At 46.2% G+C, this 24,749-nt stretch overlaps 1 protein-coding gene across 34 annotated transcripts in view; it reads left to right on the top strand.

The window, feature by feature from the left end:
• TCF7L2 (transcription factor 7 like 2) overlaps positions 1-24,749 on the top strand; it is a 198,607-nt gene that overhangs the window by 161,152 nt on the left and 12,706 nt on the right. For 18 of the 34 annotated variants that reach the window (XM_041745011.1, XM_041745007.1, XM_041745001.1 and 15 more), the window contains 6 exons: positions 13,016-13,148; positions 15,398-15,500; positions 17,470-17,556; positions 22,773-22,913; positions 23,469-23,628; positions 23,960-24,067. In XM_041745011.1, coding sequence (XP_041600945.1) covers positions 13,016-13,148; positions 15,398-15,500; positions 17,470-17,556; positions 22,773-22,913; positions 23,469-23,628; positions 23,960-24,067 — 732 coding nt within the window. The remainder of the gene's footprint in view (positions 1-13,015; positions 13,149-15,397; positions 15,501-17,469; positions 17,557-22,772; positions 22,914-23,468; positions 23,629-23,959; positions 24,068-24,749) is intronic. The other 16 variants (XM_041745012.1, XM_041745013.1, XM_041745008.1 and 13 more) reach the window with 3 other exon arrangements.

The raw sequence follows: 24,749 nt of genomic DNA, 5'->3' as shown, positions 1-24,749 counted from the left end.
GCCAGAAAATACCGAGTCAAAGTTGCCCATCCTGTTTGCCGCACTTTATAAGTTATTGTTGCTGAATGATTGGGAGCTGTCCATCAGCGGGGAGGGAAACTTGCAGTTTACTTAAGAAATTGCCTGTGTGACAAAGGCAGCTGCGGAGTGTGGTGGTCCGCGTGAATAGAGGGAGGGGAGGCAATTAGGGACTGTGTGGTTGGGGCTTTTTACTTGTCAGACTGGAGGCTCATTGCTTTTGTTACCGCCATGTAAAGGGAAATGGCAGGGTTTTGTTTTGGTACTAAGGACCTTAAAGATTGCTGCCTGACACACAGGAAGGCCGGATAAGTCTAGAAGAGGGGCCACAGAGCAGTATTTTAAAAAAAGAAGAAAATGAAGAAGTCTCACTTTTTTGTTATCTTTAAGCCCTTCCACCCTTTGTTTTTGTTTTTTTTTGGGGGGGGGGAGGGAGGAGGCGGGTGGTGTGGGGGTGGAGCGAGAGTTATTAACTTGTCTGGTGTTTTAAAAAGCAACGTCATGACAAGAGTCCTATAAACAGCTGGGCAGTCGGGTCGGTAAATTAAAAACATCTCCTCGATGTTGGGTGTCCTGCCGCCAGAAGAAACCAAATCTTTGCCACTGGTCTTGCTTCAAAGCAAGACAGGTCCAGGATGCCATGTGGCAGCAGAGGTGTTTTCTTACCTGCATGCAAATCGGAGTTGTGTGTGTGCTTTTGAACAAGGGGGGAAATTACTTAACACTCGGGGTGGGAGTGGACCCGAAAGGCTCCTTTGGTCCTCTGTAAGTTTCTTCTCTCTTTAACCCCTCCTGGAGCAGCCACCCTCCCACACTCCCCTCCTTCATGTAAAAGAGGACGATTTCAGGCCTGTGATGTCTGAGTCTCTCAACTCCAATTAAGTTAAATCCACACAAATGTACCCGGCCCTGGATCCTATGAGAACCCCAGGAAAAGTAAGTCGGGTTTGTGGGGTTTAGGGCTAGCCTTTTGCATTCCTTTGCGGTCTCTTCTCTCTCTGTGTGTCTCTGTGTGTCTCTCTATCTCTGTCTCTCTCATTCCGGGGAAAGCTCACAAAACTCAACAGTCAGAAAGCAAGTTAGCGGTATGGCTGCTAGAATGCCAGGAAACACAGGAAGCTTACGTTCTTCTGCTTCCAGAGAGGTCAGTTGAAAATCTTTCCAGCACAGTCTTTTACTCTAGAAGGAAAAGAGGGTGTGTGTGCGTGTTTGGCAGACAAGGCCCTACCAAGTGTCACTCCCGTGTCACTGTGACAAGAAAATATACTTTCCCCCTCCCTCCTCCTCTGCAATGCAGCCCTCTCTCTCGAAGAAATTTGTTTTGAGGGATTTGACAATCTTGCAGATAAAGTGCCTGCCTACCGCATTCGGTTGATCATTTTCCCTCATGGCTGACCGTAATTTCTTAGCTACTCTTAGCGGTAGCTCTGTCCCTGCTGCCCAAGGTAACGGGTGAGGGAGGGGGACTTCGCTTAGGTGTCCTGGCTGGCTGGGGAGAATGGGCCTTCCCCCTCTCCTTCACGGATTTTGTAGTGGGAAAGATTAGAAACTAGAAGGAGGTGTTTTTGTTTTGTTGTTTTTGTTTTGTTTTTTTAATTAAGATGAAAAAAAAATTCAGTCTGCAACCAGTTGAACTAGATGATTAGGTTTCTTTTTGCTGTGTTTCTTTATGTTTTCTTTCTTTTGGTTTTGGTTTTTGAGGGAGGATGCGTGTGGAAGGGGACGAATTAACAGAACAATGATGGGCAACGTGAGTGAGAACTCTGAGCGTTTTGAGTAAAACCAGGGCAGAAATTTGGAGCCTTCTCTATCTTTTAAGATGCTTTTTTCCAGCTCTTTAAGTGAAAGGCATAAAGGGAGGGAAGGCTGGGAGGAAGAAGAAAAGTGAGAAAAGCAGTCAGGGAGGAGAAAAAAGCTGGCCCAGTCCCATCTTGAAGGTACAGAGAAAGTTTTTTGTGAGGTGGAGAGAAAGAAGACCAAAGCTATTATGTACCCTAGGGATGCAGTTTTAGTGGGGATGGAAGATTTGAGTGGGAAGGGAGGCGCAGTGGCCTCCGGGCTCTCTCTCTTCCAGCAGTTGGGCGGTTGGCACCTCAATTTGAATTGCTGGGTGAGTAGTGGGGTGTGTGTGTGTGTGCGCGCGTGCCCGCGTGTGTGCGTTCGTGTCCTTGCTTATGGTCTTGACCATTAAACCTCTGCGCCTTTTTTTTCCCCTCTTAATTCAGACGATGGGAAGACAAAAACAAAGCCAAGAATAAATGGTCAGTTCACGCTGTGCCCTTTCACTATGTACTTTCCATAGCAGTGTTTTGGGGAGTGGGGAGAAAGGGTTAAAAAAAAAAAAAGGATGAGGAGAAGAGAAAGCTTGACTTTCATCACAGTCCTTAAGCTATATAGCAATGCAGAGCCTGCAGAGCCGGCTCCCCAAGTTCCAGTAAGCTGGGGATCCGGAAAGGGGTGGTGGGGTTTAGGATTTCTTTTAACAAATAAATTTTTCTCCTTCACCCACCAGGGTGGGCTCCATTGGAAGAAAGAGAAGGGAGAATGACGTTGCCTCAGAGAGGAGCATACTTTCAAAGCTTTGAACCGTCCGAACATTCAGGCTTTTACAGTAGCAGGGCTTGTGTAAACTGTATGTTTTCCTTTCATATTTAATGCTAACTTTCTGTTGCTCTGTCTTCCGTGTATTTATTTTCAATCTCCAAATTTAGATGCCAGCCTTTTAGGGCTACAGGCTTGCTCTTGGGGTCTGTGTTTTTAAAAACTTAATATAAAGTGTGTTCCGGAAACCGGAGCAGGAGACCCATGGCAGCCCATTGTGGTGTTAATGATTAGGAAGAGGATCCTTTTGCAAGACCAGTTCGGGGCTTAGGTTACACTCCACTCTGTTCAACTGTTGGGTCAGATCCTTGCCACAGCTGTAAAGGCATTCTCGAATTTGGAGGTGATTTCTATGATGACTTTTATTACTATTTTTTTTTGTTGTTGAGTGGCCAAACACAGAAACCTTTGCAGTAGTCAGTCAGCTCTTAGATCTGATTTTTTTGGGGGGAAGAAAACATGAAATCTACAGCAGACTTATAAAAGTTCTTCTGTTTTCAAAATCAGGAATTAAATCCTAGATAGCCAATTAAAACTCGAAGTGGTAAATGCTTCTCTAGTCGAGCATGAAGGGATGACAGATGTATGTCTTGGGGTGCAACTTTTCTAGTTAACTCTATGATCATGTGAACTGTCCAGAGTCGTGGGGAAGACAGTACAAGCTGGCACTGCGAATATCTAAGTGGTGTTGCCGTAAATTTCCCAACCCAGCCCAGTCTCCCTTTCTGAGATTCCTGAAAGGTTCCAGAGCTTTGTTTACTCAAATTACTTGGGTTACTTAATAGCAGTCCTGCTGCTTTGGTGGCCGCTCACCCTCCATTCTTGATGTCTCATGAGAAGGGAGTTGTTTGAAAGCGTGAATTCCCGACTCCAATGATACAGATATTATGATCTTTGTATTGTCACAACAGGCTGCTGCATCGGCATTTTCTGGAAGCAACAGAGCCTGCAACCTTATATTCTTAGGGAAACCTCCCTTTTGTGGTTTGGGGTTGGTGGGGGGCCTGGCCGAGATCTATGGAATGGAATTCTTCTGCAACATTTTGGAATGTGATGAAATCTTGCCATGCCCTCCAGATTACATACTTCCAGATTACATACTTCTGCACACATTTGAAGTTTTTTTTTTTTAAATTGGACTTTGCCTGGGTCATTCCGTAGTTTCGTTAAACTTCCAACTCGTCAACTTGCTTTTAGAGGGGGTCGTGTCCTTTTCACGTGTATCATTTATTGAGACTGTAGGTAGGTGTCCCTTAAAGGATGTCCACGTTTGGGACATTACGAGGGCAAAATAGAGCAAAACAATGCACTACTACCTTTGGATCTGTCATTGGCTGAATTCCTGCTGAATCCAGGGTTTGGGGGGCATTTGTGTCCATTGGGCCACAGGAAAACATTCATCCCTCCTCTCCGTTTGCCTGCTCTTTTCTAGGGAGAGATTCACCTGCTTTCTGAAGGAAACAGCTGTTTCAAAGAGCACTTATGAGACTCCATATAAGCAGGCATGAATTTCAAATACAGTACCGTCTAGATTTGAAAGTTAGGCACAGAGTGTATTAGAAAAATAAAAGACGTTTTTATACAGCTGGTCATTGTAAATAAATTAGAAGGCTTGGTATCAGGTTTTGTTCACTACTTTCTTGAAATCCCCAGGATGTAATAACCATTATGTACTTAAAATTTACTCTAAATCAAAATTGGTGATTTCCTTTCCATTATATTCAGGAATCCCTAGATTTGGGGTTGTTGGGGTTTTTCGGGGGGAGGGGGATATAACCTGGAAATCATTATTTTTTTTAAGTTGTTTTGAGAATTTGAGCTTTTGGATTTCTTCATTTGGAATAGGTTAGTTTTATTCCTGGCTCTGTTTTGGAAATCTGCTCTCCCAGAAACAGCTGTACCCTCTTACCCAATTCTCAAACATTCTGTGCAAACTTGGACACTCCACAAGACTGATTATACTAACACTAATCATTTAATACTCAAGTAGTAGAGAAATATCTTGCAGGAGGTTGGAGGTTGCAAACTACTGGGAAATTTCTTAGGAGTGAAGTGGTTGGTTCTTCATTTCTGAGACCCGGTGGAGGATTAGGACAGTCAGAGGACCCCGTGGAGGATTAAGACAGTTAGAAGACCCCGTTGTGCCTGCTGCACCCCCTCACTGACCCCTGCCATGCTGTGGCATGCTCCCGGAGGGACATAGGCAGGAAGAAAATCCTGGGAACTCACTTGTCAGGGGCCAGCCTGGACCGGGCAGGCCAAGACTTAAGCTTGCAAGTGCTTTAAAGGTTAGTTGGGGGAAAGCACAATGGGATGCTTTCTTTTTATTGGGAAATAAATGAGAATGAGTGGAAATAAATTATGTTTAATGAACTTAACTGGAAGTAATTGTTCAAGAGCCTGTGAAAGCACAGCTTTGCTGGGTCGGCCCTTGGCTGCGGCTCTCACAAAGCCGAGCAGCTGGAGCACATCTTTATTTTCCAGGTTAAAATGTTCCCCTTCGTGTGCCCACTCCCCCACCCTGACACCTCCAGCCCCACTCCCAGCCTGCCCCTCCTCCTTTTGGGGGATTAAGAAAAGGTCATTAAGAGGAGAATTTGGCCCCCAGACCCTGAATGCTTGGCAATCTGTGTGGTGTGTTACCAGCTGGGTGGTTGTATTATGGCAGGAACCAGGGGAGAAAACAAAACAAAAAAAAAGGCGGAGGGCTTAGGATGGTTTGAGTTAGTTCTGTGTATATGCATATGTGTGAGAGAATTTGGATGAAGATTGGCTGCACATTTATTCTCTCCCTGCCTGCCCTGCTCAGTCATTTCCCTGCACAAAGAATTTTAATGCTTGTGTGAGTATGAGAAACTGTGAGTCTGCAGAATTTTGTAGAAGGCAGGGAGACTCTCTTTCTCTTCTTGCCGTCTCCATGGATTTGATTCTGGGGTTGCAGGAGGGTCCAGCCATCCAGTTTACCAGACAAACAAGGAGCACCCCGATGCCAGGCTCCCTCAGGCTCCAGCAGCTGTAATCTGGCAGCCTTGTGGTGGGCACAGAGTCCCCAGCAGCACGGGCCAGGTGAGTTAGGCCGCGTGCTGCAGTCAAAGGGTGGGTCTTTCTGCAACTCACAGGCGGACCTCCTTTCTCTCAACCACCTCCATTCTCCGAGCAAAACTTGAACCCTGTGAAGCCTTCTCTCTTCCTTGTTCTTTTCAGCAACAGTGCTCTTGCTATCAGTATAAGTTTTGTCCAGGGAAACAGTGTGCCATTAGCTGGGAGCAGGCCCTTCAGGAGGAGCAGCTCTCGACCTCCAGGGGACTTTGGGTGTTGGACGACGCGTCCTGGCTGGGGGGCTTCTGGAGCTGTCATGGGGAGAGGTGCAGAGCAAAATGTCTGCAGAAGCCCATCTGGCCAAGGGTGGAAGCCTCTCTGCCACCATTTACTCCTGTGTGTGTAGGAGCTTGGCAAGATGCAATAGCGAGATGTTCACTAGGTAAGTCGAGATGGACCTGTATGTGCAGGCCTGGATCCAGGCTGCTGTGCATGTCTCCTGACGTTCTAGCAGCCGAAGTGGGTGCTCATTGTTGGGGGAATGGGTTTGTCAGGGCAAGAGGGCTACCTTCATTGACCATTCCACCACTCTCTGGTCCATCGCCTGAAAAAATAGGACTAGTTGAGTCACAGAGGGTTGTTGATGAGGAAGAAACAGCCCCTCCTTCATCTCCACCCCCTCCTCTCCAGCGGCGCTCTGTGGCTCCAGTGACGTGCAGCATCATGAAGGGTTTGCTAGTCGCCATTGGCCTTGATGCAGCCGTAGTAAGCAGCATCCAGCAAAATGAGCATGGAGAAGAGCTAGCTTAGCAACCCATTTTTTAATGTAAACCTGGAATGAACAGTGTCCCTTCGTGAAGCTGATTTCAGCCCCTGGAGGGCTGGGGAACCTAAGACCACTGAAGACCTTCCATATCCACCCTGGGGAGGGGAGAAGGCTGACAAATGCTCCTCTGTGCTGCTTTTGTTTTATTGTGCTGGGCTCCTCAAGGCACTTTCTGGCCCCATTTTTCTTCTGCAGAAAAGGAGAGCAATAGGGGAGTATTGAAGAGGAGGACCGGCGGAGAGGCCGGGGCCAGCAATGGCTCTATTTGTTTTCAACGTCTGCTGATTAATAGGTTGCGAGGTGAATGGCAAGCTTTCATTCCCTTTGGGTTCCCCACAGTTACAGAAGGTTGAGGGGTCGGGGTTAGAGGAGGGGTAGCAGGGAGATCTAGAAGTGCCTGAATCAATCTTTCATTTGCCGGGTTCCAAATCACGAGCAGCATTCGGACGGGTGTGTGGGCGCTTGGCGATGAGGGTGGCGGGGGCAAGTTGCTGAGCACTGTTGCTGAAGGGTTCTTGAGAGGTCAGAGGTCAGCCGCAGGGGCACCCTCTCCCAGCTCCCCGCACTGTAGTGGGATGAATACTTGGGGTGGGTGGAAAGGTTTTGTGTGCTCTGAGGTTTGGTAAAGGATACCCGCCCCCCTTTTATTCCCTTAATCATTTAACTATTAGGTGCTCAAAACCCATAGAGCATAATGACCAGAAGTGAGTGAAGACTTTGCTCTGGGTAGCAGCCATCACTCTAGGTAGAAAACAGAAAGCCCTAATGATTTACAGTCAGATGAGGATTTTTGTTCCCTTTAAATAGATACTGTTTACTTCATTTAGTGGTTCAAGGTTTTTTAGCTGACTTTTTCTTTAGTTTCTTCTCAGCCGGAATTGATGGAGTGTGTTGTTTTTATCACCAGAACCCTGCTGGGCCCTGATCCTGGTTGCCTCTCTCTATTTGAGGTGCAGAAACATCCCATTAAATGTCTTTATCCCCCACCACCCATAATCAGCCACATGTTAGAAAATCCCCTGCTAAAAGTCCCTGGTGCTCTATGGCAGGGGAGTGTTCTCGCTGAGGCAGGGAGCCCTGAGCTACTCCTAACTTGCGGGGTTGGGTAGCAGGAGGCAGTATTTACTGAAACTGGTCTAGGTTCCAGAGACTGGTGGGTGAAAGTGTGAGGAACAGATCCCTTTGTGAGTCCTGAAGCATCTCTGTCCAGTTGGCCCAGGCTAAGGTCATGGGGTGCCACTCACCATTAGCATGGCAGTGAACCCTATCCCAGCACCAGTCTCTGCAGACACTAGGGGGTGGTGGAGTCAGGCAGGTGAGTGTGCAGACCTTCCCAAGGCACATGGCCTGGGACACCTACTGTGTGGCACTAATAAGAAACTCCAGCTACTTCATAGGCGTGTTAGGAGGACTTAATATTTAGTATATCCTACTCAACACCAAGGCAGGTACAGTGGCAAGGCTGCATTCAAAGGTGGCAGCGGTGAGCCGTGCTGCGGTTGACTGTGGAGCTTCAGGACCAGCAGCTACTCGGTGCTCCTCTCTCCTCAGATCATCTAGACGAAGGGTTCTAGGTGACTCTGGGAGTGAGTGCCAGGTGCTGATGGAGTGGGTGTATATGGGCAACTGTAGCATAACTCCCGGACCTTACATGGAATATTTTATTCATGTTTGCTGTTTTTGTGGCTCAGAGATTCCTAGTGTTCATAATATTCCTAAAGGGTTAGATACTAGTAACTAGGCTTTCCATGCAAGTTGCCGTGACCACTGCCACCCCGACCTCGAATGTTGTTAGTTAGCTGTTGCTGGAGAGCATGATCTCTCTCTCTCTCTCTCTCTCTCTCTCTCTCTCTCTCTCACACACACACACACACACACACACACACACACACCAGGTAGTTTTGAAGACCTACTTGATATTTAGGGGAAGGTAGTTACCGAAAAGGTACCTGGTTCTGTGTTGTAGTTGTTTGCCTCAAATAGTGGACTCTGTCAAAAGATAAAAGGGGGAGAGATGCATATTTCCTGCTGTTTATCCCACCAGTACTCCCAGCATAGAGTATTGCTTTCATTTAGATTCCCTGGGTCATTTCTGGAAGGTTGTGTGTGTCCTTCCCCAAGGAAAGGTATTTTTCACAGTTGAATTTTCTTAGGGTGGTAACAGTTATGAACACAATCCTTTAAGACCTCTTTAAAGAAGTGGGCACTGATGGTCAGGAAGGGGAAGGTCTAAGGGACGTTGGCTTTTTGTGTTGGTTAGTGCTTCACTTACATGAACTCTTACTTGTTCAAGGCCCTCTGCCTGATTCTGGAAAGGCCTTTGGTCATATCTAGCTATTCCTGTTTAACCTTAAACTCCTCTGCGGTCATTCTTCTTTGTTGGCATGATAAAGTGATGGTTTTTCTCAAAAGAGATTAAAAATATATTTATTAATATCACTTTTTTTTTTTTAAAGAGCATGTACTTGTGAGGTGACCACAAAACATCCATACACTCTAGCCCTACAATGAACATCTTGTTTGTGAAATAAGACGTGCAGCCTGTGGATCCATTTCCCATCTGAGACTTTAATGAGAACATACTAGAGGGACGGCCAGCCCTACCTTCCCTGAGCACTCCTCATTAGTACTCACTGGACAGTATTTTTCAAAGCTTCTTTATATTGCATGTGTACAGCTCTGTGCCAGGCCCAGTGTTGAGCATTGTTACAGGCGTGAGCCATAATTTTCACAATGATGCTCTGAAGTTGACCCCTGTTCTCATTTGGAGTTTGCAGAGAGAGAATGAAGCTCCTGAAACAGGTTGCAGAGCTAGACTGGTCAGTTATAATTTCAGTCTAGTCTTCCTTGCATTCATAGCCCTCACTCTTGGTCACTGTGTACATGCTAGAGGCCTCTAAAACCACTTTTAAGGTACTATACTAATAAAGTATAAGACCAGCTGGTTTCTGAAGGCCTATCCAGCTTTGTTGTATGATTCTAAGTAGCCTCCATGTTAGTGAATGAATCTGTGAGACTGGTCCTGTCCTTCTCTTCTTCTGACGCTGTAATTGGAATTCAGTGGATCTTTGGCAGCTTTTGAGTCTCACCACTGCCACATACAAACTGGGCATGACAGGGGAGAGAAAGTTCTAGAAGACACAGTCTTAGTCCTTCAGGAACTTAGCTACACTGGGACCAAGAAAGGTACATAAGTGACTCTAGCATGGACATGATGTAAAATAGCAAGAAAAGGACCCCGGAGTCCTGAGAGTGGAGAGATGGGCATTTTCAAGAGTAACATCCTCCCAAGCATAGCAGCAGTCCAGGTACAGGCAGCGCGTGTGGGAATCATGCCTAGACCCTGGTTTCTGTGGGTATGACTGCATGCCTTCCTCCTGCTTACTTGGGAACCAGCCAGTCTGGAGAGATGTGTGGTTCCCCAGCCACCTGCCTGGACTACAGTCACAATCAGAGAAGAGAAACACATCCCAAGAGGGCTCCCATATTCCCTTCCTAAAGCTGGGTAGCAGTGGCTTCAAATCTACCCCCTTCCATATTATAGAGCTTGACTGGACAGGAAAAAACCTGTTGGCTAGGCTCGAGTGTACAAAACAGTATGAAGGTGATGGTGTCTGACTTGTGTCAGAATGACCTTCATACATGGTTCTAAGAGGAAGAGGGGGAAATTAACTTTTGAATCCTACACCCAGTGGACACTGTTGCACTGATTCTGTCTTCATCCTTTGCTAGACAAGTAGAGAAAGGTTTCCCCCACGTTTCCTGTTAGTCCTGCTTGGAAGGCAGCCATGGAATTTGTGCATCTGAACTGTAGACCGAACTGTGCCATCGGGCAGCTTCTCCATAACGATAAAATAATAAATAATGGGAATAGTAAACCACCATTCCTATGCTTACCATGTGGTAGGTTCTGTGCTAAGTTCTTCCCATGGATTTTCTTGAGATCTAGGATTCGTGATCCGTGATTAGGACCCAGGCCTCTTAACCTTTATGCTTGTCTGTGCACATGTGGTTCTTTGGTCTCCGGGTCATGACTGAACAGATACAGCTGCCACCTGTTGTCCTCAATAGGCCAAGTCAAGATGCCTGGGTCCTGAGCTCAGGCCTACTGCGTCAGGTTCCGAGGATCAGGTATTGAGATTTGTAACAAGCATCCTGAGAGAAGCTTGAGCCAGCCAGTGCCAAGAACTGTAGGCTCCACTCCCACTACCAGGCCCTCGTACCCCCATCCTTTGCTTCCTTCCATTGCTCATGGTGGTCCCTCAACCTCTCAGCGACTATCTTCCCTGCTTTGGGTTATCTGTGGTTCCTCCTAACTCCTCTCCTAGCTTTTCCGCACTTAGTTTAAACCATCTGGAACTGGTCTTCTGCCTTCTTTCATTTCAGAAGGTGTGTATCTTTCCAACCAAATAAAAACATTTCTGAAAAAAAAAAAATAAAAAAAAATAAAAAAAAAATAAAAAAAAATAAAAACATTTCTGGAAAGTGGCAGTACTCCTTTTCCTTTCCTCCTGCGGGTCTTCACGCCCTCTGCCTGGGTTATGTCCCTTCCTCTCCCTCGCTCTCCTTTTCTTCCTCCTCTCCACCCCAGCATACAGTAAGAGTCCATTTGATGGTTACTTTTCAATTTGTCCTAAACAGATATGTTCCCCCCAAAAAGAATCCTCAGTGCCTGTCCCTAAGATGCTGGTTCTGGCCCTGGGGCAGCAGCCCTTCACTCTGCTGGCTTTGGCCTTGCCCAGACCTTCATGGCTGCTAGGGAAGTGTTACCCAAGCTCCCTTAGCTTTGGTGCTTTTCATTTCAGTGCTTTGATTGCAAACTGGTAATTCACAGCATAAGGCTCTTTGAGCAACTAGCTAGTCTCCTCTGAAAGTGTCCAGTTGTTTATGGGCATCATTAAATCAGGCTGTTGCAAGTGTCGACTTCTTTTTCTGTAGTTTTTTTTTGTTTTGTTTTGTTTTGTTTTGTTTTGTTTTGTTTTCTGGAGCACATGGAAGAAGGCCATATTTTCCTTTCCGAACATGCTCGTGAAAGTTAGGAGCCCCTTTTAGAGATGCCTTCCCCACAATTAACTGGGGTGAGAAATATTCTTTCTATGTTTATACCCCTTCCTTATTCATTTAAAAAAAAAAAAAAAAAAAAGGACAAGAAGGAAAACGTAAAGCGAACTTAACTGCTCGGTGGTCCCTGAACTCAAGAGGCACTAGTGGGCAGCATTGAAACCTCACTTCTTTCCTTGTAATGCAATTCCTTTTCCTTGATGTTAATGCAAGTTGTGCCTTCCTAAAAGTAATAAAAGGAAATGAAGACACGTTCTGAAATGAAACTTGACTCTAATCCATTCATCATCTAATACTAGCCTCTTTATCTTCGCTGGTACCTAATCTGGTTAAATGTCCCTGTTGTAGGATTTTAGTGAAAATCCTCTATGGGGAATAGGGTTTTTTTGCAATTGGATTACTCTCAGTAAATGGCCCAGTAGTTCGCTTGTTTCAGCTTCCATTTTTTCTTTGTGATCTTGCTGGGCTAAGTTACAGCACCGCATAGTGGAGGGGGTGGGGTGGACTGAGAGGGGTGTGGGAGGGAGGAGGTGAAGAATTTGGGAAGGTCTGGTCATGGCAACTAGAAAAATCTTTAAAACGCTTTTCTTTTTTTCCTGCTCTATCTACCCTTCCTGAACATATAAATGCCTGTACTTTGTTTGCTAGAACTGCCCGTTTCTAAATTGCACACCTTTTATTAGCCCGATTTATCATCATTCAGTTAATTTATTAGTGTTCCCCCATGACTTCCTAATGAAATTCCTAATGAATTCGGGGCTGCTGTGATCTGCATAAAATATGCAGGTGCTTGCCTGGCAGTTTAAGGCTTTCTGGTAAAGTTCACACCCCCAACCAGACCAGGAGTGGGGCTTTTCATCCATGCTGTCTGGGAAGGATTGTGGCCTGCCCGCTGCTTCCCAGGGGTGGGGAGTGATTAGGAGCCCGAGGTGGTGGATAGGGAGGCTGGGTAGCTGGGATTTGGGTCCTCCCGGGTTTCTTGTAAAGGAAGGTTTTCCTAGCCTGCCCCCTGGGAAGCCTGTTTGCCTCTAGAAGGTCCCTCTGCTGGGGCCCTGGGGTCAGAGACACCCCCCCTTCACCCCTTGCAGAAACCCAGTGGCCTGGTAGATTAAAGTCCCCACTTCCGATGTGGCTGCCCATTGGAAAAGCACACAGTCGGGGTCCATGATGGGGTGGTGGTGCAGGAGGTGTTTTCAAAGCCAGGCCCCATAGGGAGGGAAACAGGGAAGCATGTCTACCCTGAGAGCGTTCCTTATAAATATCGATTATTGTAATCCATGGATTGGGGCCAGGGCTGTGGGTAGAATCCAGCACCTTTTACAAACTCTGGGAGGGAGGGAGAGCAGGGTGGAGGGCGGAAGGGCATGGGCCAGCCCCCCACTCGCTGGGGTGGGGGGGTAGTGTTCAGAAGTCTCATCAGTTACCAGGAGCCAGCTTGACGGTGTCCTCCTCTGTCTCTCCTGCCCACAGTCGAACAAAGTGCCCGTCGTGCAGCACCCTCACCATGTTCACCCTCTCACGCCGCTCATCACGTACAGCAATGAGCACTTCACCCCGGGAAACCCACCTCCACACTTACCAGCTGACGTAGACCCCAAAACAGGTAGGCCGTGCACATGGTACCAAGAGGGTGTGCTGGGTCTGGGGCCGTCTCACCTGCTGGGGAGGGATGGGGGGGCAGAGAGTGGGGGCTCCTGTTCCTCTCCTGGGTGCTGAGAAGAAAGCTCTTTGGGGAGGCCAGAGCCTGGTGATGGAGTAGCTTCTCCTCTCCTTAGGGGAAGTCCATGTGTAGTGCTAACCATTGTTCTAGATCTCCCAATACCCGAGAGGGCCTGGCTGTGAATCTTGCACTGTTTTTCAGGGGTAGCTTTTAAGTAACTCCAAGAGCCACAAACAGGCTTGGAGGCAGTTATAGTTGTGGAGGCGTCTCGTAGCCTCCCTCTCAGCAAGTTGGGAATATGGGAGCCCTTCCAGCATGGCTCCCCAACCAAAGCCCTGGTTCCCTCAGCAACCAAGGGAACCAGTCACTTGATGATGACTTACTGGTCCAGCCTCTAGAGGCCACAGCACTGGGTCCTGCATTGTCTTTGCTGATTTCGGTTCTTGTTCCCCTACAGTATCCTGGGTATCACCAAGTCCATTATACAGATGTGAAAACCAAGTCCATGGTGGAACAACCAATAGAGTCTCAGGCAGATGGGGCCATGTCATCCTTCAGCCTTTATACTTTCCCCCCTCCTTTTCATCCCATGTACTCACCGAGACGGCAGGGTTACTTGTAGCCCACCCTGTAACAAGATTTTCAAGCAAGCCTCCGGCTACCGCTCCTAGAGGGGTAGTATGGGAGAGCAGTGAAGGCCAGGCCAGGCTGGGCAGTACACTGGCTGGGGTTTCTCTAACCAGCTAGTTAATTAGAAGGATGAATTCTAAATGGCTATTCCGTGTCACTTCGTCAGAGGGGATTGTTTGGTGTTGAGCTGAGGTAGATTGCCCGTTCATGCAGACTTTGCTGCCCCTGAATGAAGCCACACATTAGCTGGTTTTCACCAGCTTCTGAGCCCCCTTTGTGCTCCGGGGGACCCAGCCTGGTGCTTGGATGGCTGGAGCAGGCCGCCAGCGGGCCCCAGGCTCTGCAAGTGAATGGCAGCATCAACGTCTCATTTAAATAATGGTAGTACAGGGAATAGCTTTTAAATGGTTATCGTAAAACATATGATTAACGTCTGCAGACTGTTTACTTTTCCTCTGCGAACATTCTTTCAAGTGTGCAAATGGCTTGGTGTAGGGTCCAAGACCAGCTAATCTGTTTGGTTTTTGTAATAGAGAGAAAGCAATGTCTGCATGAAAATGTCACCCAGGGAGACTTAACTTACAGATTAAAAGCTTCCTGAATGAATTAAAAAAAAAAATGGAATAGTTTTCATCCACGGACGTGCAGCTCATTACCTCCAGTACTGCGTTAATTCTGTAGCATTGTTCGTTTTCTTCCCCTTCAGCTCTTTAGATCAGTTCCTCGGTGTCAGAATTGCTCCCAGCGCTCTTGCTTTTCTCAAAATTGATTACAGGATGTGCTCCTGTGGGATAAGTAAGTGTGCAGTGGCACCGGCCTTCAGGGTGTGCTCAGGTGTGTCATGTGTGCGTTCCTAGCTCTCATGATGCAGGACTACCTGGTCAGCAAGCAGGTAGGGCTGATTCTTCCAGGTGACACTTCCAGATGGTTAGGTTCTAGAGTGGAGCCTGCCAGGCCTCTGGCCTGCTGGTCTGCTCAGTTCAGGATCTGCCCTGGGCAAGAGTCCATGCCTTGTGGTGAATTTCTGCCACAGCTCATCCTCTAAGCTGAGGTGGCCATTTCTAGAGGAGTTAACCTTTTTTTTTTTTTTTTTTTTTTTTTTGAAAGCAGGCAAGAGTAACCCTTCGAAAAGCCGAAACTTAAAAGGCGTATTAGAAACCTAGAGGAATAAGTCTCATGCAGACAAGTCATTAGAATTAAAAGGAGTGGAGGCCCAAGTCAGGAGGGCAGAGGATTTATATGACCTGATCACCTACTGGTGCCAAGCCTTCAGATTTTTCTTTAATTTTCAATAATCACTCCGATCCCGTAAGGCAGAAGTAACCCAAAGCGGCGTTTACCCCAAGTACCCATCCACCTCCAGTGAGATAAACCAATTTATCAAGGTAGGGTGGGGACAGATAGTGAACAGAACTTACCCACAACGATCATGGTCACGGAAGGAATCTCGCGCTAGCGTCAAAGAAGAGAAGTCTCCGTCCTCCTTTACTGATTCCCATCCCCTGGCAGTTTCTCTTTCCTTCTCTCCTCCTTTGTACCTAAAATGCCACTTCTTCTCCCAGGAATCCCACGGCCTCCGCACCCTCCAGATATATCTCCGTATTACCCGCTATCGCCCGGCACCGTAGGACAAATCCCCCATCCGCTAGGATGGTTAGTACCACAGTAAGGAGTTCCATTTTTTAATTCCCTTTTTGTTTCTTACATGGGCATGCTTATTATTTATCCTGTGTGTGTGTGTGTGTGTGTGTGTGTGTGTGTGTGTGTTTCAGAAGATGGGTGGTGAGCAAGGGCTACAGGGAGGAGGGGCATGTAGGGAAGATGCTTACGAAGGTGCCCTGTGGGAAGCAGGCCCTCGGATGGGCCATGTAGGAAAAAGGTTATTGATACTTAGCATTCTGAACTCACAGTCCCCAAAGACTCTAGGCTTCTCTCTGAACAAAAGTGTCCTTAAGATACTTTGGAAACTATAGAGGCTCTGAGGGCTTCTATCAAAGGAAGCTGATCATGGCTCTTCTGCTGGTGGCAGCCCAGCCTGGGGTCCTGTTGGTTTGAAGCAGCCTGGGCGGGAGAACAGGCATAATGTCATTTTGAAATCCAGGGGTGAGAGTGGGGGGGTTATTCTCTCAGAATCCCCTAACCCTGTCATGTGGACTGTGACTCCCAAGGTTGGCAACAGAAGTGGAAAGTGCACTCTGTCTGTTGTCTCAACAGACAGAGTGCAACCAGTCTCTCTGAGATTCTTGGTTCACCTAATTAAGGGGGGCGGGGTCGGGGATCTGGAATCCCTACTCCAGCATGTGGGTCCTTCCTGAGTGCCAGCCAAGGCTCCTGGCAGTGTGCAGGGCACCAAACTGCCTTTTACGATTTGTCTTCCTGTCACCCAGCCTTGCTTTTATAGTACTAGCCATTAACCTTCCTTAGACAACTTTAAAAATGGTGTGTTTCAAAGCCAGAATAGAAAGGCCTTTAATGCATAAGCATATGGTGCATGAGTATGCATGTGTGTATGCATATTAATAGCTGTTTTGTGATTGCATTTTTGTGTATGTGTTTCTCCATGTTTATCAGTGATCTCTACTCCAAAAAGCAAGGACAATTTGTTGTCTTAACAGGAATACATCCTGGTAAAAGTCAGAATTTGGGGTCTTGGGGAAGACACACCCTTTGATAACCTTACAGAAGATATGGTTTTGAAGTAGTTCACCTAGTATTTCTCTAGTTGAACAGACTCTACCCTGTTTTGTGAAAAACAGCCTGTATTATTATGAAGTAGCTATACAAAATACCAACCATGGGTGTACTTTCTGTTTATTTTTTGCTCCTTTCATTTTGTTTTGGAGGGTAGACATGGACATGAGCTTGTGTCCCATTTCTTCCTCAGAAAATGGGGCCATTCCTCGAATGGTTCTCTGTTATCCCTTGCCCCGTACAGCTGATGGGTAGATATTTGAAAGCTAGATAAAAAGGAATAGCCAACTCAGACAACCCTCTGTCAGAAAAAGTTGTGTGTCTTTCATGAGGATGCTATTTTGCATGTTGCTGTATTTTTTAATTATTGTAATGAGGTGTGATTGTCTATTGGTTACCCACAATTCTTCTTGGGGACTCTCCCCCCGGTAACTCTTGTCAACACTTGTTAATTTGACAAAAGGCTACAAATTAAGCTCTGTTAATTTAATGTTTTCTCACCGAGATCTAAATACCGAAAGAGGCCCAAAGCGTAACTGAAGTCCTTTGATTCACTGTACTTTATTTTGGTATAAATTTACATTCATTATTGTTTTCCTTTGGATGTGTAGCCCTCAATTAGTGTGATGGCTCCATTAAAGCAAGCGAGACTTCGCCTTTAATTATTACAACAAAACACCTAGTTTCAGCTTGGGGAGAGGGTCTCTATTGACATAAGCAGAGGTTATAAAATTTAATTAGCCATTCCTATCAGATTTATGGCATTCAAATTGTTCTGTGTTTCTTCCCTTTGATCCTTCCTGTACAATCCCCAAGATTTTTGTTCTGATCAAATGAGAATAAAGCTTACTGTGCAGAGAGAACTTTCCCTTTTTATTCTTTTTCTTTTCCCCACCCCCCACCCTTGTTTGCACTCTCTTACTCTGTACTCCCCTCTTCATAGGCAAGGTCAGCCAGTGTACCCAATCACGACAGGAGGATTCCGTCACCCTTACCCCACAGCTCTGACCGTCAACGCTTCCATGTCCAGGTGAGTTCCAAGAACCAGGGCCTCCATCCAAGTCAACCATGGGTGGAAAGTTTTCTAGGTAGCTCCCAGGCCATCCAGAGGCTGCTCCTTCATGGAGTTCTAACGGTCTAGGACCGATAGGGCATTAGGCTTTAATCCTAGAAAATACTGAAAAGTTAATCTGAACTTCTAAGGTAGGTGATGTCAAAATTTCGAGATTGAATTTTAGAATCAACGTAGCAAGTGGCTTTTTTTTTTTTTTTTTTTAAAGAACTGAAGAAGGCAGGAAGAAGTATAGTTAGGACACACGGAACTTTTTAAAATGTTGTTTCTGTCTCGTCCTGTACTGGGTAAGAAAGGAAAGGGTGGAGACAATTTTATGATTATGTAAAAGAGAGTTTGAGAAAGGGTGTGGTCTTTTAAAAATTCAGCATCTTCTCTGTCAACAAGGAGGGACACCCCGTGCCCAAACACACCCCTCTCTAAAGTAGCACTGCCCCCCAGAGAATTATAAAGGGAGCCCCATATGGAATTTGAAGTTTTTAAGTAGCCAAAGGTTAAAGGAGGCAGGGGGGGAGCCCAGGTGAAATTCTTTTTAATGATCTATTTTATTCAACCTAATATTTTCCAAATATTATCATTTTGACATGTTAGCACTGTAAAGCAACTTTTAATGAGATTTTACACTCCGTTTTGTACTTCGTTTTTGAAATCTGGTATGCATTTTATAAAATGTTGAGTATACTTAACAGCACATCTCAATTTGGACCGGCCACATTTCACATACTCAAAAGCTATATGCGGCTGGTGGGTATCACACTGGCCTGTGAGCTCTAAATCTTGGAAAGTTAAAAAAAAAAAAAAAATCACGTGTGCAGAACAAGAATTTGAAAGGAACCCATCAAATAACCAGCAAAGAATTCCTACACCCTGACAAAGAACATAATCATTTTACTTTCCTTCATAGGGGAGCATCTTCAACTTCTAATTTAAATATTTTGGGTAACAAACTCCACCCTGACTTCTCATACCTTGTATGAAATATTTTACTGTGTTTATTTGGATAAAAATGGTAACTTCTTCATTTAAAAAAAGTTGTGTGTGTGTGTGCGTGGGCACGCACATGCATTCATATATCTTTAAGCACGTAAATACATGTGGCATACACACATACCCACATACGTGTACCTGGATCTTTGTAATCCTCCGTTCTCCTTTTCCTCTCTCTAATTAATTCTGGCTAATTTTTCAGTGAGTGCTAGTTTATTTACAAACCGGTTGGCAGCAGTGGGTTTAAGTAGTCACTAATCGCTCCTAATGATAGTTTTATTTTCTGTTCATCTGATTTTCAGTCAAGTTAATTAAATCGGTGGAGGTTTAGACTTTCCTGATGGGCTACAACAAGTAATCCATTTTGATGATGTCCCATAATTAAATCAGCATGCATTACATGGCAGGGATGCTGTCCCTAGCATCTTTTCCTAATCTCTGTAGTCCGTATGGGAACCCAAGGCCAGAGGGAGGGTTGGAGAGACAGGATAAGACAGTCCCTTTTCCTGCTTACAAAACAGTAATTTTGGTGGGGGAAAGAGTAAGAATCACTTCCAGTTAGAAAAACAAGCTATAGTCTACCTACCATTTGTAATCACGCCACGGAGATCACCTAATTTTAAAGATCCCATCTCCGAGTGTGACAAATGATCCCAGTTTCAAAATCCACACCGATATTGGTTAGGTGGGAAAATGCTTGAGCATTCTGTTCTCCAGCGAGAGGAGGAAGGTTATGTTCATTAAATAATGTCATCACAACCTTGCAAAGCATGAGAACGAATTGGGAGTCTCCCAGGAGGAGAGCTGCTTCAGAGCAGCCCGTAATCCACAGCTCATCTTCCCTGCAAGCCAGCGTTTATATCATGCACCTGATTGTTTTGCATGTTTGTTTATTCGGTGCGTTCTGGAGGTTAAAAGCAGTGAAGTAATCGTAGGATAGGGATTGGGGTTAAGCTTATCGATTGAATTATCATTAGGAGGTTAGTCGATGATTTAGAGGTGGGCAAGGGGGTGGAGGAGAGGAAGGAAACAGTGGGAGGAAAGGTTAGGGGCTCGAGGTACAGGGGGGAAGGCCGCCGATTCCCCAGGTAGGCCTTATGAAAGGTAGCTAGTTAAAAAGCGTATACAGCAAATTAAATACATTATTGTGGTAATGGGGCGACAGAAGTATAGGTCTATTATACTTATGGCAGTTATAGGAAATGTAGGCAGCTTGCCCTGTTCCAGAACACCCTTTGATATTCATTCTATTCAGCAGCGGGGCCAGGACTTCTCAGAATTAAGTGATGGGTCATTATACTTTAAACACCATGGAGAAGCCTAGATTGGCAATTAAACAGCTCTTGCTGACACTCACTTGTGCCACCCTGTGACCCCCTTTAGATTGAGATGTTGGAGCTCCGGGCCCTCAGCCTGCTAAATTGGTGCAAGGCTCTTCTCCTGACGAGAGCGGGCTCTGAAATCTGCCGGCTTCAAAGGGAGAGAGATCATGTATAAACCATAATGTGGGTGCACCGTGGCTCACAAAAAATAAGGCAGGAAGAGATGAAATGTTACAAGTGCAAGGGGGAAAATGAGAGAATAATGACAAACCTAATGCAACTCAAAGCAGGATTGTTGCACAGGAAAATGCATCCCACTGCTTGTGCATAAAATCAAGGCCGGCAGATGACATCCAGTTAACAGAAACGCGTCAACAGTGAAGTAAAGTGAGAGTGAGCAAGAGAGGAGCCCCTGAGACAGCCAGAAACAAAAATTAGTTGTCCTTAACAAGTTAAGGTTCATCATTATATTCTGGCTCGGAGCCATAAAAGCAGACGGGGGTATATAATGAGCTGCTTAGAATTTTTAGGGTGTTTATTGCATTTCATGAAATAGTTGTCTGCAGAAAGGAATTTCTTAAGCAAAGGTATGCATGTAGCCACCCCTTCCCCCAACACCCCATTTCTTTCTCTGCTGTACGTTTTTCAGATACATGAATATGTGTCTAGGCATGTGAACTTGGAAGCGTTGGTTCCTCACGGCCTGCGCTGGACATTTTGCCCCCCACACCCCAAAATGGACTCAAACTGTGGTAGCTGCCTGTCGGCGCATGTGCACACCTCCCCACAAACAGTGTTTTTGTCTCTCCCCCTCTCCCCCTTCTCTCTCTCTGTCTGTCTCTCTCTGTCTCTCTCATGTCTGTACACATATTCTCATTCAGCAAGAAGAGAACATATGTATTTGAGGAATGTCAAGCCTTTAAAATTCACAGTAAAAGCTGCCACTCCACCCACCGCTTCACCCAAGGGCTTCCAAGAACACATGTTCTTAAGTTATGTTTCCTCAGAGGCCCTTGTGCAGTGGGAAGGAACAGGGTGTAACATGGGAGCCCAAGTGCCTCCCCAGGGTTTGCTTTTCATTTTCTCTGGGAAGGGGAATGGGGATTGTTTGTTTTCTTTTTCTTCCTCTTAGGCTCTTCCCTCCCTCCCTCCCTTCCTTCCTTCCCTCCTTCCTTCTACCCTAAAGGATTTACATGTTTCTTCTTAAAAAAAAATCATGTCATTGTTACCAAACTTTGATACCTTTGATACGGGCTTAAATTTGTAAAAGGTAGTGGCAGGAGAGGGCCACATCAGGATGGAATTTCTGCATCAAATGTCCACTATGAGTCTGGGCCCTTCCAGAAATCTGCATTATTCATTGATATTTTCTCCATTGATCTATGCAGATTGTTAGTGGGTTTTTTTGTTTTGTTTTACCATTGTTCAGATTAACATTTGCTTCATTATTTGGGTGAAATGGAAACTTTTCATATCCAGTCCACATATGAAAAGAACCTTATACATGCAGGATCCACTTGAAATCACTATCTCAGGGCACTCCTAGTGCCCACCAGAACTGGCCGCCTGGAGAGCAGGTCTTCGTTCTCTGGATGCTTATGTGAGACCATTCTGGTTTGAATTAATTAAGAAATCATCAACTGCTTCATCTGAGTTCTCCTTCCCATGAACAGCACCCCACCTGCTCACTTGCCCAACCTGGGCGAGTTGGAGCCTGGACACTGCCATTTTGTTTTCTTTCAGGGTCCTTTTTTGCATCCATCTCACCCTCCTATTCTCTATGGTAATATACCTTCTTTGAAGGGGTGGTTCTTCTAACCCAATACAAATCATAGTGACTCCAAGCATATCAGAAAACGTAAAAGCTGTTTGATCCAGTTGTCAGTTCACAGATGGGCCAAGACGAACATTTTAAAATTAGCTCTTTATGTTCTGGTGAGTTTGCATGGTAGGGAAATGCTAATTCAGGGCCTAAGCCAGGTGGGGGGGGGGGGTTTCAAAGAACTTTCTTAAAAATGGACAGTATTAGAGGAAAAAACAACCTTTCCTCATAGATTTATCACTTTGATAATTGTTTTAGAAGGCCTTTGGAAGCATAGGCAGCCTATTTAAGTAAAAGTAATTTAGGAATCCTTGAATTACAGAGTGGGAAAGAATATACACATCCAAATTCAGAGTTTCATTTGTGTGTGTGTGTATAAAATTTCATCTTTCTGTAAGAGAATGCAAGCTTATTTAAAATACCTGCGATTTATGATGAGAACCAGACAGGAAGTATTTGGATTTTCCTCATCTTTCTGCCTCACTTTCTCTCATTCCTGTCAAAAGGATGGGGCACATCAGCAAAGGAAAAATAAAAATTTTATTGTACTCCATCAACAGAATGTGGCCTAATGAGGCATGTGCGGCATTGTCAAAAATGTGTACTTCAGCCACGTTAATATTTTATTTAGCTGTCAATATGCAACAATAGATTTCACCTTTCATTCTAGAGCTGATTAGGACTTAGGAAATTGTCTTCTTAGATGCCGCTAATAATGCCTCAAAAAACAAGTGGACGTGTGATTTCCAGCAGGTAGTCCGAGCCTACTTTACCGCCCAAGTACATCCGTTGTATTTGTCTTTTGCTAAAGATGTTAAAAATCATAATGTCTCTTGTCAGTAGCAATAATGAAGGGGAAGATTGGCTTTAATGACATTATGAGAATCATTATGTTTAATTTATCGCTAATTAATGCTGACAGGTTTCATATGCCATGGGTTGCTTTCATGTGAGTGTTACGTGCTGGGTTTTTTTTTTTTTTTTTAAATTGTGTGTACACATCCCTCCCCATTCATTCATTTTGATTCTGACGATTTACACAGCTTCCTGTCTTCCAGGTTCCCTCCCCATATGGTCCCACCACATCACACTCTACATACGACCGGCATCCCCCACCCGGCCATAGTCACGCCAACAGTCAAACAGGAATCCTCCCAGAGTGACGTCGGCTCACTCCACAGCTCGTGAGTTTCGCTATTTCTGTGGCTTTCTCCTTCCCTATCTTGTCTGGCCTGTTGTCAGTCCAGCCCGTGGTTGGCTACCGAGCATGTGACTATGGCAGACACCCAGCTCGGGTGCGCTTTGGGTTCTGACAAAGTGTGGAGTTGGTGGTTGGTACCCACCATAGGTGTACCCGTGTCCTTGGACAGACAGACTGGAATTTGCAACCGTGTCCCCATGCCTCACCCACAACTAAACATCTGGAGGTCTGTCCTGAGAGCACGAGAGGCACCGGCCAAGGGGGATTTGGCCACACTGTGCTTTTTCCCTCCAGCTTGGGAAAGTGTGTCCGGGACATTCAGGAAGTGATGATGAAATCTCTCTTCCCTCATACCCTCGCTAGGATGTTTTTGTTCCATTTTTCATGGTGGAGAAGACCAAAAGTGCAAGCGTACTTCTCGTTCAGAACTGCTAGGTTTGGGTGTTGAGCGGACAGGGAGATGGGCTCTCTGCTGTGGAGGAGGTAGGACCTCTCAGTTGTTGATGGGGTTGTGTCTGTCTGTCCTGTCTATATCCAGAAAGCATCAGGACTCCAAAAAGGAAGAAGAAAAGAAGAAGCCCCACATAAAGAAACCTCTTAATGCATTCATGTTGTATATGAAGGAAATGAGGGCCAAGGTCGTGGCCGAGTGCACGTTGAAAGAAAGTGCGGCCATCAACCAGATCCTGGGGCGAAGGGTACGTAGCTCCCTCACTGCGGGGAAGAATGGACTGGGGCAGAGTGGGCGGCCTGGCACCGGCCCTGTCCCTTCAGTCACATCCTGACTTCCTCAGTGGCCTTCATGGAGGCATGACTAGAAGTCCCCATTCGAACAACATTCTCGACACCCCCTGCCATCCTCTTCCCTAGAGAGAGTGCAGATAAGAGAATGAGAGGATTGACAGATCGGGTTTTGTCTGAGCACCCCTGTTTGTGCCAGGACCCTGCAGAGCAGACCCGTTCCTTGTCCCCGGCCACAGTGTAGTTGGTGATGTTCTGCATGCCTCCCCACCTCTCTGTCCCCTCCAGTGGCACGCACTGTCCAGAGAAGAGCAAGCGAAATACTACGAGCTGGCCCGGAAGGAGCGACAGCTTCACATGCAGCTGTACCCCGGCTGGTCTGCGCGGGATAACTATGTAGGTGGTCCTTTCGCTGAACTAGAGTCTGTAGAGGTGTGTGTGTATGGGGGGGGGTTCATCTGCCCAGCGGGAGTACTACCTGCCAGCTTGAATCAGGCCTCAGAACCATGCAGTGTACCCAGTCCTGGGACCAGGAGCATCTTGCCCCAGCATCAGACTTGGGGCGGGGGTGGGTGGGGGTGGGGGTCTTGTCCTGGTTTCCAGTATGGCTCCATCAGCATGCCAAAATTCTTCAAGGAGGGTGGCGGCCAGTGTTTAATTATTCCAGCCGGGACCCCAGTGGCCCCCAGTGGCATTGACTTGGGACCGTCCACACCTTTCGTGCCCAGGTCTTTGTAAAGACATGACTCCAGGATATGCTCTGGGGGGGTTATGTGCTTCTTAGCAGGGGTCCCTGGGGCCTACCAGGGGAGGACCAGTGGAGATGGGTAGGAAGAGAGGGTTTGATTCCTCACAAGCCTTCTAGCAGGGCCTTGGCCCTTAAGAGGGAGAAATGAAACACTTGCCCTATACTGTGGTGCAGTAGAAGCTGAAAAGCTAGTTCATCCTAAGAGGGACATGGTGGGGGGACCCCTGAAAGCAGCCAGTGGTAGTCTTTGCTGGTGGACTGGAGGAAACCCCTCAGGGCCCAGGAAGGGTTGGGAGAGGGTCTGTGCTGTGTGGTGTGTCTTCCTGGGCT

The sequence above is a fragment of the Vulpes lagopus genome, chromosome 2 (assembly GCF_018345385.1).
Source record: "Vulpes lagopus strain Blue_001 chromosome 2, ASM1834538v1, whole genome shotgun sequence".
Taxonomy (NCBI): domain Eukaryota; kingdom Metazoa; phylum Chordata; class Mammalia; order Carnivora; family Canidae; genus Vulpes; species Vulpes lagopus.
Note: the sequence above shows the minus strand (reverse complement) of the source record. Positions and strands in the feature narration are given on the sequence as shown.